General features: G+C 42.6%; 1 protein-coding gene across 1 annotated transcript in view; it reads left to right on the plus strand.

Moving 5' to 3' along the window:
- GUCY1A1 (guanylate cyclase 1 soluble subunit alpha 1) overlaps positions 1 to 17,734 on the plus strand; it is a 545,497-nt gene that overhangs the window by 325,558 nt on the left and 202,205 nt on the right. The window contains exon 4 of the mRNA XM_069631322.1: positions 1,821 to 1,918. Within this exon, the coding sequence (XP_069487423.1) occupies positions 1,821 to 1,918 (98 nt within the window). The remainder of the gene's footprint in view (positions 1 to 1,820; positions 1,919 to 17,734) is intronic.

Below are 17,734 nucleotides of genomic sequence, written 5' to 3' on the forward strand. Positions count from 1 at the left end.
TTTCACTATGAAAACGAACCAATGTACATATTTTGTTTGCGAGGCAAATGCTCCTATGGCCCTGCCTAATTTCTATTATTTTTGTATCGGAGCTATGGCAATTGCAAACCAATTAAAACCATGCACCGTGCAAGTGCATGGTAAAGAACACTTTTTCTACCTGCATGGCTGGTGTTCATCTTCCTTTTCCTTCTCCGATTTTGCAATATTAGTTCTACACTTACTGTATGCTTCATCGAGTAGAACACCAGGGGCCTGTCTTCTCACTGCCGCTTCAGCAAACACCATGCAGTTCCTAACGTTCTCCGCAGTGGATTCACCCCTCACCACACATTTGCAATGGCGGCCTAGTAAGAGATTATGCAGTTTGCAATCCCAGGCTCTGCTCATATCTATGAGGTTCTATGTGATTTCTTTGACTTTCTTTAATAAAAGTAGAAATCATTGAGTACTTTTTTTAGTGGAAGGTTTTGCCACAAATATATGCGTGGGAGACCCACACAGCACCCCTTTAATCCCTCTACATTAATTATTCACCTAAACCCATCCCCCAGATATATTTTTGGCAAAGGTCATTGTAAGAAATGTGATGATGTCTACCTCGATGAAATCTACTGTTGCAAACACCCCCTACCCCATCTGTGGACCAGCACAAACCCCAGCCAGTCTTCCCCAGCAATATGTTCTCCTCTTAAAAATCTCATACTGTGGTAAGTGATATGTCTGACTAGATTCATAATCTAAATGGCATGTCTGATCCTAACACTTCACAGTCCTAACTCCCATCCTGCATGTTCTCATGTGATATTTAATTTCATCTAGTACTGTGTAAAACTTCAACAAATGATTAAATAAATAGATTTAAGGGTCCCCTCAAATTCAATTCTATGTTGATGTGTTTACTAGAAATGGAGGCTTTGCCATATAGAGTAGTAGGCTTTCAGGTATATGATCTACATACATGATGTGAATATTGCATGTTTCTTCTTTAGTGTTGTCAAACAGGGAAATTGCTCATTTGATGATCTCAACTTGTATGACCATTCTCAATGGAGATGGTGGAGTACTGGGTATGTGTTCTGATTACTTAATATTCAACTTGGCAGAGGCTGCAAGATATATTAAACCATAGAGGCAGTATGGCTTGCAGAGAAATCAGCCTGGTCAAGCAGTAATGTGAGCCCGTATGGGCAGCGTTTCCCTGTGGTTCATGAGCAGCACAGGAGCATTGTGAAGACATTGATGTGGTTTTGCCACCAGAAAAGTACAGTACCTGTGGGTTCCCACACTAGATCCAATGTGGACAGGTAGATCTGCCACACATTCTATGGTGACCTTTAGCCATGCTGTCCAGAATGTGACTGCACAATGTATGAATTTATTTTGAGTTGTGGTCTAAAACAACTACAGGTCGTTTGTTTCTGCTAAAGATCATAACGCTTGTGTTGGCAGGTGAATGGCTTATGATCCTTGTGATTCCCCTCATTCAAATGAGGCACATGTTTGCTGAGGCTACCTTTGCATTTGATATGACAGTGATTGTGAGTGCCTACAACTAGCAGGCCAGGCACTCCATCTCATGTGTGCAATGGGCAACATCACACGACAAGTAAGGGCACTTACCTACTTACCTTCATAAGAGGCAACTGTACTTGTAAATTCTGAGAATTCGATGTTCAAAATGAACCTTCCTGTTTCGATCACCTTTTTCCCTTTCTAATTGTTGCTCAATTGTGTAGCAAGGACCTTGTGTATTCTTATGCTGTGCTATCATGTTCTGTTTTCATCACATTTTCAGACATGTTTTGTTCTCTTTACAGGTCACCTTTTCTTAAGCTAAATGCTCCTGGTGTTTGTGGACGCCCATCTCAAAGAGAAGACTTTGAATCTCTTGTAATTGAACAGTCAATGTCAGCTGGTAAGTCTTTGCTGCCTTTGGGAACATTATCCTGGCCACTTGGTTGGAGACCATTGAACAATAAAGATCCACAACCCTTCCAGATATATGTGTCTGGCTGGAAGTTATTATAGCCAATCCAGAGCTTGGCTCTTAGATTGAGACATGGCAGCCTTTCTTTTAAATGCTGGGTATATTCACAAGTCGCTCTGAGCTTAAAAGTGTTTAAACATAAGTCAATAAATAAATAATGCTCAGAATCCCACACTGCTCAGCGAATAAATGGGACTGTGTACACAACAGATAGTATAGAAAATGTAATATTGCTTTAATCTATTTTTAATGTATTCAGCATTGGTTAACAATAAACCTTCACACAAATGTACAAACAAATTCGTCAATTCATCAAACAAATAATGAAAAAACATCAATTTACAACACTACTTCAAACTTCATCAATAAATAATCCATCCTTGTAATGCTGTCTATATCAAAATGAAAACATCAGTTACTACATACCCATCCCTTGCATACAATTCAACTTACTTTGGAATACCTGCGAGATATAAAATGCTGCAGTATTAATAATTAAAGGTGATCCAGAGAAAATCTGAGACCCAATTGATCTCCTGCAATATGACCAATATTTGCTACAGATGTACCATATCCCTTTAAATAATTACTTTCCATCATGAAACATGCAGTCAATACAATGCCTCGCTATCCTTATTTCCTTCGACATAAACGGCACCCTCTCTGTGCTAGGGGGATATTGGAACATACACCCAGATTATTCATAGTGTGTAAAATATCAAAACAAATACAAATAAAAAATGCAGTGAGCTATTGATTATCTGTTTTGCAAAAATAACTAAAAGGTTTGGGAAAATAAAACCGCTCCTTCATATAATTACCATACTTTTTTTCCTGAGAGATAATCAAGCAGCTCCATCCTATCCCAAATTGTGACCTTCTGCTTAATTTCCTTATTCTTAAGGCCCACATTAATGGGCAAGGTGACGCAGAATCCAATATTAGAATGTAAGTCCATAACCGCCCTGACAAAAATTAAAAATGCTTGAGAACCACAAACATTATGTGTAGTGAACAGCCCCAACAAAGATGCTTCACACTCATCCATACTCAGAATTTTCAAATATAAGCAGCTTCTCCCAATCGTCCCTAATGTAAAAATAGAAGTCAGGCCAGATTCACAGCACAACACCACAATGTCACTGCAATAGGGAGCCCCACCGATCTCTGCCATGTTTCAGCCTGACTTTTTTTGAGCCAGAGGATTTCCTTTTCTGAAACACATATCATCCATACAATATAGATGGAACAAAACTCACACTCTAAAGCTTAATCATCTCTTCCACGGAGAATCTCCTCCATATGCCGATATAAATGATTTAATCAACAGGAATTTTCCTAATACTTTTTGTTGAATTGATCGACACATCAATTCCTTTCCCAAGTGAGACCCAATCATTACCCCTGAATCCAGATAACTTTCCACTACCTCAACTATAATCCCATTGATCTTCCATATACTAGTTACTATACACACATTACTAGTACCCACTTTCATAATTTTTGTTTTAATAATATTAAGCACTAAACCATTTTCATTTCAGTTCTTCAGCAAGGCATTCAAATTACACTGGAGACATACCGCCGTCCAGTCCATAATCACGATATCGTCCACATAGGATATCCATGACAGTGCAGTAGTATTAATACAAGGAAGAAAATTGTTAACACTCTCCATAGCTGAAGACAGATCTACTACGTAAAGGTTATATAAACGGGGAGCAATTACGCAACCTGGCTTTACCCCACAATTGTGGTATTTTCAGCAGGTAATTGACCTTCCACATTTAACCTTATCTTAACGAAGTACCAGAATGTAGTTGCTGAATGAAATATAATAATCCAGGATCAATTCCCCAGCCTTCCAATTTATCACAAAACCATTGACTTATAACAGCATCAAACGCTTTTGAATAATCAACAAACCAGAGATACAATGTTTGGTCCTTACACAATAAGGTAGTCCTAATCAGGTGCTGTTACGCTCACCTGGTTCCCACAGGGGCGTCGACCGGAACTGGGCCGCTGTTGTTTCCACCAGTGTGACGTGTAGCGCCGAGATGACTGACTGGACTGGCCCGCTCAGCCTAGTTTGTCTGGCTCGCAGGAATATTCTTCTGCAAAGGAGAAGAGGAATTAACCACCCGTGGAATTGAGTGTCAACCCACCTTCAACCCACCTTCCCCACTCCCGTTGTCTTCCCACAGATCACTCTTGATGTCCCCTCCTTAGTCTCACCTGATGGTTTGGAAGGATGAGCTCTGGCGTGGTTTAAATAGCCTTGGAAGAAGATCCAGGTAAGTATTCTTCCACAGCCCCACCCAAGTAACAAAATAGTCCCTTCAGTAAAATAGTCCCTCCTAAGCCTCATTTGGCTTGAGTCTTCATGCAGCATGGTCTGCCTCAGGTGAGTATGCAGCATGGTCTGCTTCAGGTAAGTTATCAATAATGAGCCTGGCGCCCATGGCGCCAGGACTGACTTTATCTTTATCAGCCTGGCGCCATAGGCGCCAGGACTGCACCCAAACAGCCCCTAACTGGGACTTTTGGGCATGCTCCAAGTGGTATGATGCCTGCTTCCGGGGCTGCTGGGCCTGGTCTGGTCTTCCGGGGGCAGGCATCATGACAGCACTCCCCCTCAAGGCCCCTCCTAAAGTCGTTCTCCCCCTTGGCCGTGGTTTGTCTGGAAATTCCCGATGGAACCTCTTCACTAAACGAGGTGCATGCACGTTTGTCACTAGGTTCCCAAGACCTTTCCTGCGGACCATAACCTTTCCAGTCAATTAGGTAAAAGAGTTTTGATCTCACTCTTTTTGAGTCCAAAATATTCTTTACTTCGAACTCGGGCTCCACGTCTATGAGGATAGGTTCAGGTGGAGTGGTTAGCCTAGTTCCTGGTTGCACTGGCTTCAAAAGAGACACGTGGAAGACGGGATGGATTTGCATATGAGCAGGTAGGTCCAACTTGACGGCCACTGGGTTAATAATTGCCTTGACAGAAAAAGGTCCCAAATACCTGGGGTTAAAGGTCCGAGTCCCCTTGAGTGGTAAGTGCTTAGTGGCTAACCATACTTGGTCCCCTATTTGGTATTGAGGAGCTTCACTTCTGTGCTGATCCTCATCCTTTTTGTATTTTTCCTTAGCCTTTTGCAAATGGATGGTTGCTTCTTTAAAGGCTTGTGTAATAACAGCGTGGAGATGGTCCACTGCGGGCATCTCTAAATGCTGGGGTGAGTCCAAATCCGAGGTTCGAGGATGGTGCCCATAAATGGTAAAAAAAGGACTTTGTCCAGTTCCTGAGTGTACGGAATTATTGTATGCATACTCTGCGATCCACAGAATGTCTTTCCAATTCCCCTCAGAATGATGTAGCATACAACGGAGATACTGTTCAAGAGTCTGGTTGGTCCTCTCCGTTTGATCGTCGGTCTGAGGGTGGTGACTGGTCGAATGCCTAACATCAATTTGTGCCAGTTGGCAGCATTTCCTCCACAAATGTGAAATGAATTGACTGCCCCGATCTGAAATTAACACTGAAGGAAAGCCTAGCAGCGGACAACATTTTCAAGGAATTCCTTGGCCAGGATTGAAGCTGAAGGTATCCCTTTTAAAGGAATGAAGTTGGCCATTTTAGAAAAAAGATCTACAATAACTAGAATGGTATTGTAACCTTGGTACGGGGGTAAATCCGTGATAAAGTCTAATGACAAGGTATGCCAAAGGGTAGGTGGTATGTCTAATGGTTACAATAATCCAGCAGGTTTTTTCTTTTGCCCTTTATTTTGTGCGCAAATGCCACAAGACATGACAAATGACTTGACATCCTTTCGCCAGGTGGGCCACCAAAATTGCTTCCTAATTTTAGCTTCGGTTTTTGCAATACCCGGATGCCCTTCTATTAAGGTGTCATGGTAATGGGAAATGACAAGTTCCTGTAGTTCTTTTTGCGGTAAAAATAGCCGGCCTTGGTAATAAGGTAAATCATCGTTGACAGAGTACTCTGGACCTATCTTTGCCCAGTCCTGTAGGGCAACGGAATCAAAGAGTTGGTGGATCTTGTTATGAATGTCCTCCAGTGTCTGTATGGATGTCAGGCCAAGGTTTCTCTGTTCCGGAATTATGGGTACGGGTTCTAAAGTTATTTCTGCTTCTCCCATTCCACTCCAGGACAAGGCGTCTGCTTTACCATTCTTACAACCTGGTCGATAGGTTATTACAAAATCAAACTCGGCGAAGAACAATGCCCAACGGAGTTGGCACGAAGATTGGGCTTTGGCTGTCTTTAGGTATTGTAAGTTGCGGTGATCGGTGATGACCGTGATGGTATGTCTGGCACCCAGTAGATAGTGCCGCCAAGCCTTGAAGGCGGACTTGATGGCCAGCAGCTCCTTGTCGGTTATAGCATAGTTTAATTCGGGGGCTGAACATTTTCTTGACCAAAACGCCACTGGGTGAAGCTGGTTAGTTTCGGGATCCTTTTGGGAAAGGACTGCTCCCATGGCTGAACTGGATGCATCTGTTTCCACTATGTAGGGAAGCTCGGGGCGCGGGTGTCTTAATATGGGAGCAGATGTGAATTTAGCTTTTAACTCTTAGAAGGCGTTCTCGGCTTCCTCTGTCCACACAAAGCATTTGTTTTTTCGCAATAGCGTCGTAATGGGATGTACAATGTGCGAGAAGTCTGGGATAAACCTGCGGTAGAAATTGGCAAAGCCAAGCATGCTTTGAACTCCTTTGATTGAACTTGGAGAAGGCCAATTAAGAATGGCATCCACTTTTCGTGTATCCATCCGGATTCCTCTCGGGGTCAGAATAAATCCAAGGAATTCCACTTCCGTAGTGTGGAAGATGCACTTTTCCAGTTTAGCATATAATTTATGCTGGTGTAACTTCTCTAGGACTGCTCGGACGTGTTTTACATGCTCAGATTCTGATAAAGAGTATACTAAGATGTCGTCGATGTACATGACCACACAAACCTCGATAAGCTCTCGGAGGACATTGTTCATGAAGAACTGGAAGGCTGCTGGTGCATTGCATAGTCCGAAGGGCATCACCTGGTACTCAAATAGTCCGTACTTGGTGCGAAAAGCAGTCTTCCATCCGTCACCCTCTTTGACACGTACCAGATGATATGCCCCCCGAAGGTCTAGTTTCGTGTATATACAAGCGTCCTTCACCTGGTCTAGTAGTTCTGGGATCAAAGGCAGTGGGTATCCATTCTTGATGGTTATCTGATTCAGTGCGCGGTAGTCTATACATGTTCTAAGGTCGTCTTCCTTTTTCGGTACGAAGAACAAAGCTGAAGATGCAGGGCACTTGGACGGGCGAATGAAGCCATTAGCAAGGTACTGGTCTAGGTACTGGTGCAAATGGAGATTTTCGGGTTCCGTAAGGGCATAGATTCTGCTGCAAGGTGGTTGTGCTCCAGGTACAAGATCTATTTGACAATCATACGATCTGTGAGGTGGTAAGGTGTTTGCCTGTTCCTTTTGGAAGACATCCTGAAAGTCTTGGTATTCAACAGGTAATTGTATGGCTACTGGAATTACTGGGGCCAGGACTGAGTTTTGAGTTTTCCTTGGGTAGCAGGTGTGAGCACATTCTGGGAAGGTTAGTCTCTTCTCTCGCCAATCAATACAGGGATTATGTTTTTCCAACCAAGGTATCACCAGTATCAGCTGAAACTGTGGGGCCTTGATTAAGTCAAACACCATAGCCTCTCGATGCCCATCTTGACTCAGCAATGTCATCTCTGCAGTGGAATGAGTTACGGGTCCAGAGGCAATTTCCGTTCCATCTACAGTGGTGACAACATCTGCCGTGGTCTTGCGGGTGAGAGATAGATTCATCCTGGTAGCCAATTCCCAGTCCAAGTAATTTCCTATGGCTCCACTGTCTACGTACGCCTTTACCGCGTGCGTGCGTGATGGCTGCACTGGATCTACAAGGACCATGGGTATGGTGAAATGCGAGGTCAGAATGTCCTTCTTTAAGCTCGGCAAGCGGACCTCTACGCTTGCTGGGCGTGGTCGTTTCCCGAGTTAGATTTCACATGGTTTTCGTCTGCTGCTCCTATAAGTTTCTTGGGTGATTTTACAGGGCAGTTCCAAAGAAAATGACCAGTAGTTCCACAATATAAACATAATTGCAGTTGCCGCCTTCTATCTCTTTCCTTCTGGGTTAAGGGTCCTTTAACCCCACCGATTTGCATAGGTTCTGAGACATCTACTCCCTTGGAGCTTACGTGGGTTTTAACCAACACCCTGTTCTCAAACTTGGTTCGGTCAGCCTTCCTGGTTTGAAGTCTGTGATCGAGCTGGACCACTAGGGCCAAAACATCTTTGAGTTCTCCCCGAAGTCCTTGATGGAATAATGTGATTCGCTTGGCTTCAGGCCATTCGGTTTCCACTACTAATCTATTGAAAGTTGCAATGTAAGATAAAAGATCCTGGTTACCTTGACGTAGGGATAAAAGTTTGTTGTCCAAAAGCCTGTCCTCGGGAGTGTTGGGCGAATAGTCTTTCCATGCTTGTTCGAAAACCCTGGAAATCTCGAAGAATCGGGTCATCCTGGTTAACTAGTGGAATGGACCAATCCGCCGCACTGCCGCTGAGATATGACAGTACAAAGGCTACCTTGGCCTGATCGTTTGGGAAAGCTCCAGGTCTACATAAAAAGTGCAAGCGGCATTGATTCATGAATGTTGCAAACCCTTTTGGGTCTCCGGCAAAGCGTTCAGGCGGAGGCAAAGGAACGGCTCCAGGTAAATTTATCTGCACCGGGTTACTCGATGGTACAGGAGATGGACTTGCCCCAAGTCCTGGTAAAGGTGTTTGTCGAGCCTGGCTCTGTAATAGTTGTCTGGCCAACTCATCAGTTTGTTCTTTTGACACTATCAGTTCCCTCCTGAGGGCATTGGTTTCTTGGCGGGCGGAATGCACTTCGGCCCTTAATTCCCCTAATAATTGGGCCAACTGATCAGTTTCCGAGGTCTCCATGACGCCCAGGTGGGTATTTGTGGGTAGTCTTCGCGTTCTGTTACTCTCACCTGGTTCCCACGGGGGCGTCGACCGGAACTGGGCCGCTGTTGTTTCCACCAGCGTGACGTGTAGCGCCGAGATGACTGACTGGACTGGCCCGCTCAGCCTAGTTTGTCTGGCTCGCAGGAATATTCTTCTGCAAAGGAGAAGAGGAATTAACCACCCGTAGAATTGAGTGTCAACCCACCTTCCCCACTCTCGTTGTCTTCCCACAGATCACCCTTGATGTCCCCTCCTTAGTCTCACCTGATGGTTTGGAAGGATGAGCTCTCCATCCTGCGTCGACCGCAGGGGCGCATTGATGACCAGTTACTTCACTGGCGTAGAGGAATTGGTGAGTTCCAGTATTGACTCTAAAGTCCAATTGTTCATAAGAGTTCAAATGTCTCATCTTCACTCTGTCCGATTCCTTGCAGGTTGCCGATTAATCCACTCGAAGATTTCCAAATGGCAATTGGTAAGATTCAGGTAAGTCTATTGTGGTTTTCCCCTTAGGGGCCGGGGTACGGCGATGAAGCAGAGTTGACTGCGCCGACCCGAGATGAGGTGAGTACCCCCTGTGGTAAATCAGGTAAGTCCTTGGGGGTAGCTTGTATAGCCTTAGAGAGTCCCCTTGCTCACCTTGCTGTCTTTGTCTCCTTAGGTGTCGGAGGGCGGCCGCGAGATGGAGAGAGCGTGATGGAATGCTGAAGTACCACCAAGCTGGTGAGTTCAGCGCGGCGCCGTAGGAATGCGAAGCAATGCTTCAAAGACTTCTGTCTTTCAGCTCCGTGGCAAAATGCATCAGGATTCAGGTAACGATTAAAGTTAAAACTCCTGTTCTAACCTTTATCCTTCTTTTCTTCTTGTTTCAGGAGTCCCAGGACTGAAGCGGGCGTGGCTGAAGACTGGAGCTGCTGAAAACACAGTGAGCGTTACTCTGCAGCAAGCAGAATAACGCGAAGCACGTGTGGCTGTCCGGGCGTTGTTTAAATAGCCTTGGAAGAAGATCCAGGTAAATATTCTTCCACAGCCCCACCCAAGTAACAAAATAGTCCCTTCAGTAAAATAGTCCCTCCTAAGCCTCATTTGGATTGAGTCTTCATGCAGCATGGTCTGCCTCAGGTGAGTATGCAGCATGGTCTGCTTCAGGTAACTTATCAATAATGAGCCTGGCGCCCATGGCGCCAGGACTGACTTTATCTTTATGAGCCTGGCGCCATAGGCCAGGACTGCACCCAAACAGCCCCTAACTGGGGCTTTTGGGCATGCTCCCAGTGGCATGATGCCTGCTTCCGGGGCTGCTGGGCCTGGTCTTGTCTTCCGGGGGCAGGCATCATGACAGCTGCACAATAATCCAAATATTATCTACCACACAAAAGCCTTTTCAAAATTCCATCTTTTGAGGCTTTAAGATGTTTTTCTCGACAGCCCAGGCATTCAACTGCACTAAAATTTTGGAGTTTTTTTTAGATGGAGTCGGACAATGCCAATAAACAGTAATTTTCTGAATTAGAGCTGTCTCCATTTTTAAACACTGGTAATAAAATGTCCTTTTTCCAACTCATTGGTATTTTTCCAGGATTTATAATATTGTGGTAGATGAGCATCAATAAAGTAGCCCAGAGTTCATGATTACTTTTAAAGACCACATTTGCAATCCCATCTGGAACAACAGCTGGAGAGGCCTTTAATTTATTGATGATTTCATCTTGCTCAAAATCAAATCAAGATGAGATCTCTCTGGAAATGAATTGCACAATCTTATCAGATGTTCCATTACACGAAACTTCACCACCTGCGTTCCAATAGTAGTGTAATAGTATGAATCTCTCTCACACCATTTGGCATAATGTGTTTACCATAATATTATCACTATTTCCCACCATCTTTGTCACGCAAAGCAAGATACACAACATGCCAATGGGCACTTCTCATAGATGTTTTATGTTGCCTGACCCAGTTCTTATATTTAGTATTTAAATTTGCAATAATACATATTTTCTCAAGTGGCAGAAGATAACCAGATCGTATCCGCACAATCTCATTATGGTTCTCATCTCTATATGAAGGTCACTTTCTATACTCCTTAGTCTTCACTTGGTCAATCAATGTCCTCATTACATCAAGTTGTTCCTCCAACTCTTTTTGTTCTTGCTTCGCTTCCGTTTGAATACAAGACTGCTCAATTGGGTCAGATTGATTTTTATCACTGAAAGTCTCCCATTCAAAATCCAGTTTTAAAAATTCTTGAGAATAAGATAATACCACATCTTCTTTTACTGGTGATATGAAATGCACAAGAGACCAATTTGACATTTGTTGCCTCCTAACCAACCAAATGTCCTTACTGGTAATAGAGGGGAGCTGAGGAAAGCAATGGATCTGTTGTAAAAGGCAATTTCTGTTAAGAAATGAACAACTGGAAGTGGCAGAAATTTCAGTACAAAACACATTATTACATGTTTTCACATGCAAATCCATATTCAGCTCCAAGGTAGATACAAACAGCAGGGTATCATCAGACTTGATATCACAATCTCTATCTCCCCCACCCTCCAATTGTAACATCCTCCTGGGCACATGGAGGATGTGGAACTACAAGAACAAATTGAGATCAAGAACGGAAAAAGCGAGAAGGAGCATATAATGAAACCAAAGGGGAAAGATAATCAGGTGCAAGACTATAAAGAGATTTAAAGACAAGACACAGAAAATTGAATTTGAGCTGGAACTGGAAAGAGAGCCATCCAAGAGTAGAGAGAGAAGAAGAGATAAAGTCATGTGGAGGAAGAAGAAAGAGTAGCTGAATAGAAGCATTGAAAACAGATTTCAGGGGTGCAAGAAAGGTAAGTGGAAGACCAAAAAGAGCAGTAGAACAATAGAAAAGTCATGAGAGAATTAAGGAAGATATTAAGAGTTTTGTAGTGTTAAAAGTCAAGAAAGGACAAGCTTTCGGCATATTATATAAGTGGTAGCGACAGGTACGTGAAGTTAGAAAAATGTGATGATTAAAAGATAAAGCAGTGCCTAAATAGAGTCCCAGATCACAAGCAGTGGGAGTGATGGGAAGCTGAGATGGGGAAAGAAGATAAATGGGGAGGTAGGGGAGAAGGAATTGTGTTATCAGGAAAGAAAGGGACCTCTGTTTTAACCACATTAAGGGCAAGAAAATGAGCCGACATCCAAGATTTGATAGCTGATAGACATGTGGTCGGTCTTTTGTGAATCACAAAATAAATGAGAGACAAAGGGGAATAATTTTAACGGCTCTGAGATTTGTCCCCAAATACCAGCTTGCGAAATACTTCAAAACTTAAGAATCTCATGGTCTTCATGTTGTGATCCCTACAGGTGGACAAAAACACCTTCCCTCAGTCCACTAACAAATGTGGGGCTGTATCTTCACACAAGTAAACATTTTATATATAAACAATTGTATTAGTCCGTTTGAATAAAAAAAATGACATCAAATTTAAAAAGACAATGCACATCATTTCATACATTGTGATATGTGCAGGTATATCTCATAAAGTGCAAGAAAATATTTTCACTAATTAAAAATGCACACTTATTAATTTAATCAGAGTATGACCCTGTGCAACATTTAGCACTTCCGTTGGGTACTAAATAGAGAACTCCTAACACTTCAGGATGCTCTCTTAACTCTTTTATTCAACTTATTGAGCAAATCCTCTTGACATTAGCAACAAGGTTCTGATCTTATTATTAATTTGTTGAAACCCACTGTTTTATAATACAGCGTTCTAAACACCCAGTCTTTGGTGTATATCAGTAGTAAAGGATGAAAAAGACAGAAAGAGTTGAGTATCGTGAGCATGAAGTGAGGTGACAGACCATAGGAGGAGATAACCTCAGCCAGTGGGGAGGTATAAAGGGAGAAAAGAAAAGGACCTGGAACTGAGCCTTGAGGGACATTGTGGACAAGCGGGAGCGTGTCAGATGATGTCCCAGCCCAGGAAACAGAACATGTCCTTTGGGACAGGTATGACCTGAATCAAGAAAGGACATAACCAGTAAAGCCAAAAGAGGAAAGGGAGGCCAGTAAGAGAGGGTGATCAACAGTGGCGAACACTGCAGATAGATCTAATAAAATGAGAAGAGAAGAGTGTTTAGAATAGCGTTCTGTAAATAAGAAATTAAGAACAGAAAGAAAAGCTGTTTCACTATAGTGGAAAGGACGAAATCCCGACTGAAAGCGGGGAGGAATAGAAGTATTAGATACAAAAGTGGAGACTTGAGAATGGACAAGACATTTGTGTATTTTAGAAAGACAGGGCAATAAAGAAATAGGATGAAAATTAGAAGCAAGCGAGGAGTCAGCAGATGGTTTCCTTAAGATTGGTGGAATGATCGAAGCATGTTTAAAGGAGAACGGAAAGGTCGAAGTCAAAAGACAAATATTGAAGAAAGCGGTGAGATAAGAAACAAGAGAAGGATAGACTTTAGGAATAAGCAATGTGGGAATAGCATCAGAGGAAGAAGCAGTTGGGTGAGCCTGAGCCAATAAAAGAAAAGTCTCATTGCTAGTGATTGGAGTGAAACAAGAAATAGATGCAGTAGAAAATTAGGTAAACGTAACAGGTGTTGGCTGCAATGAGAAATATCCAATGGCAGAACGAAGGGAGGCCACCTTTGAAGAGCAGAATAGGGCAAAATCAGATGTTGAGAGAGTGGAACTGCTAGAGCAGTCAGGGGTGGGAGGAACAAGAAGGGGCGAAAGGGTTTGAAAAAGACATCTAGGATAAGTTGATTGTGTGTGCAAGAGATCAGAGAAATAAAAACATTCAGCTGAAAGCAAACAGTCATCATAAAAATCATGATTAGAGGAATATCAACTATAATCACCCACAGTCTTGGACTTAAGTGAAACGTATTCAAGACGGCAGTGAACCCAAAACATAGAGCGAAGGTAGGAGCTAGCTAAGGCTGTGGGGGTTTGCGAGAAGGGTAAATAACTGAAGCCTTGTAAAGAACATCTAAGGAGGAGGATAGCAAAGAAGAACAAGTAGCAGTGTCCTCATCAGCAGACAAGGTAGCAAAGGAAGAATGGGAGGGTAAAGCAGCGATACATGAAGAGATAAAAAGTCCGGTATTAAAATTGAGAAGATCACACCGACGATATGATGGATAAGGAGAAGGAGGTGTTGGGAGAATTGAAACAGAGAGAAGATGGTGGTCAGAAAGATAAACAGGAAGTGATGGGACACAAGATGTAGAAAGAGAAGAAGTAAAAATCAAATCTAGATAAGAACCAGAAATATGAGAGGGAGGGGTAGAGAGAGGAGAAAGAAAGTAGGAATCAAGAATTGCAAGCACTGGAAGCGTAGAGTAAATGGAAGAAAGATGGAGATTCAAGTCTTCGAAGAATATAAGAGGAGTAGAAGAGGGAATGTTAAAAGAAAGAAGGGTGTCGACGTCTTCACAAAATGAGACAACAGATCCAGGAGGACAGTAAAACAGTAGAAACGAAATGGGATAGGGTTTAGGAAAGTCATGATATGAGAATTCGAATGAGGAAAAGCTTGGTAAAGTTAAGATAGGAGCAGTTACAAATGAAGAGCGATATAAAATGCCAATACACACGCCATGAGCAGAAAGACGGGTATGACAAAATAAATACGAGAAATAGAAAAGGAAACAGAAATAGCAGTATTGCAGGAAGAAATCCAAGTTTCAGCAATACAGAGAAAATAGAGGTTTAGTCTTAAGAATAGCTCTAGTACAGAAGATGACTTAATAAAAAGAGATATGACATTCATAAGCCTAGATTAATGGAAGTAATATGAGATGTGCAAGGAGGATAAATAAGAATCGCATAGTTCCTCGAGAAAGTAAGGTGTTAAGTAGGTAGACAAACTGCAGGCGGCATGAGGTCAGTAAAGAGAAAGACAAAAAAAACGGGTTAAAGTAGATCCAGCACAAGAATGGAACAGAAAAGAAAACCAGCAAATGAAGGTGCTGGGTGTGCTGGCGGTGGAAAAGCATATAAGGCTGCCAGATGCTGCATCTGGACTATAAGTATGAGCCACGCAAATAAGGTGAAAATATCTGCGGTAAACTGCTCCAATCCACAGACAGCCGCAGAGAGTAGAGGCAGACTTTGCCTGACTTCGTCACAGCTTTGCCCAGGCAGGATGTGATGTAGGTGTCCGGGCCACTGGACTGGCCTAGGTGGGGGGCGCAGCAACAAACGTCACACGGTCATCGCGGTCATTGCAATGGGAACGACAGCAGAACACCAGAGGAGCGGGCTGCCAATTTGAAGGCTGTACAGCAGAACAGCAGGTGACAGTCAATGTGCAGCCCTCACAAACGGGTTGGTATGGCAAGAAGTTAACTCATTCCGTAACAAACATAGTAGTCACCAGGTCTCAAAATCGCTACAGACACCAGAAGCAGACTTTTCCTGACTTCACCTGGGTTGCACCCAAGCAGATTGTGATGTAGGTGTTCGGGTCACTGGATTGGCCTGGGGGTTATGGGCAACAAACGTTGGGTGGTCATGGCACTCATGGCAAAGGGAACACATGTCCTAATACACTTAAGGCAGGGCTACTTTAACTGACTCAACCATCCTTTTTGCCTTTACTGGTGGCAAGGTTTCTTCTACAATATTCAAGACTCCCTGCATACTCTTCCTCTTAGTTTTCCTTTTAAGTCTCTTACGTAACTTTCTCTTGATGTTTTTCTAGCGAACATTAGTTTTATTCGCCACAGGATCTTATTGAATACCAGATGAGTGTATTACCACCACATCATCCTCAATGTCATTCACTGCCACAGATTGTATAGACGCATTCATCCCTTCTCCATTCAGCCTTTTCTAACTCATTAAAAAGGGTACCCTCCATAAGCGGCATAGGATCTTCTTCCATTGTAGCATTTTCAAGTGCAATATCAACAAACTAGCAACAACATTACAGCATTATTTCTGTTTTCTGGCATAGACATACACAAAGTAAATAACAACTTGACAATCATCAAGACTTCACCGAAATCCGTTTGACCAAGTTCAGATACACTAACAGAGCGGGCCATAAAACTCAAGAGCCCACCTTCCTCACTAAGTTCTTCTGCGATTTTCACCAAGATAGATGATTTTGATAAATTAACATACGTACACTCATTTGGCACACCATCATGTAAATCAGGAGGAGTTAGGTGCGCTCTCCCTATCGATTCTCTTTGTAAATTAATTAAAACAGGAATTGTTATCCACAAGGAATGGAGATATGCTTTCCTCAGAGAGTTGTATTGAATGGGTCATCACAACAGGATCAGTTAACATAATTAGACTATCCGCTAGAGGACAGTTAATAGTATCATTCACAGTCCCCCCTCGGGTTTAATATTTCGAACCGCAAAGAAATCAGTGATCTTGCTGTTCTCCACCAAAAGGCATTAGAAGGGGCGGATGCTATACCTGTACCAATATTACTACTTTCTTTATTGGGAACAGTATCCATATCAGCCTGCAAGTTTTTGTTTTTATTTACGTCTCTCTTATAAGGCGCTTTCTTAACACTATTTATCCTCGCTCTTCTGCGCAGGGAATATCCTTTAATTTTCTCAGGCATCAACAGTGATTATCCAATAGGCAAGCATGTAATATTTTGAACATGCAGGCAACATTATGAAATTGATGTTTGCAATAAGAATTTAATATGAAAAAAGTGAATGTGCTGTCAAAATATCTGTACATGTTCACTTAATCGATGTCTCTTATCTGTACTTAATGTGATAAAATGTACCGGGAGCAAAAAGTGTTTCCGTTTGGCCATGTAAGATGAATGCATGTGAATAGCTATAGAAGGAAGATAATGAATGGCAGCTGTTTATGTGCTACTGGTTTATCAACATGTCTTAACCAAGCATGCATTCAACCACTTGATTTGTAAGCAATATGAGTGTCCTCACATCTGTTCCGTGCACTAAAGTCCTGTTGAAAACAAACATAGGAAAAGCCAAATAATTTGTCTTTGTGTAGGCATAAATAAGCATTTGTCAGGCACTGATATCCTAGGCCAAACTAATCACACTAAGCTCCACACCTTTGGAGGCTGTCACGCCCCCTGTAGCAAATCAGCCAAAAGGTTGGAGTCAATGCTAGGACTGCAAAGAGAAATTCAGCTGCCAGTCCTTCTCCCGCCATGACCCGCCACTCTGGAACATTATTCTGCTGCAGGCTCGGAACACCCACTCCATCTTCCATTTACGCAAAGCACTACAAACATGGCACTTTCATAAATACCTCGCATATGACTAAATACACTTGTTTCCAGCCTTCTGCCAACAGTACTGCGCTAATGTCCAAAAACACTATGCCCAGTGCTGGCTTCCAAACCTAAAGTGAACTGCTGCTCTCGAGCTAGGTTTGCACTATAAAGGATAAAATAAATACAATAAATCAAACTATTTTCCAGCTGTTGCATGGTAGCATTATTATGTCAGTGAATCGCAAATACCAAAACCATGCATATACATAAGCCAAAACCTTTGGCTTCGCCAATGTTTGTTTTTGGTGGAATGGCTCTGATAACATTGTAGGGCTCCGCTACTATCAAATTCTGAAGATTCCTATTTACACACATAGGGGCCCTCTAACATAATTTCTACAAGGATCATAGCAAGTGGCCGAGAAAAAGAATTCTACAAAATGTCTCTCTAAAAATGAAGTTGCTTAAAATGTTTTTTTTTT

The sequence above is a fragment of the Ambystoma mexicanum genome, chromosome 6q (assembly GCF_040938575.1).
Source record: "Ambystoma mexicanum isolate Mex_15411 chromosome 6q, UKY_AmexF1_1, whole genome shotgun sequence".
NCBI lineage: Eukaryota > Metazoa > Chordata > Amphibia > Caudata > Ambystomatidae > Ambystoma > Ambystoma mexicanum.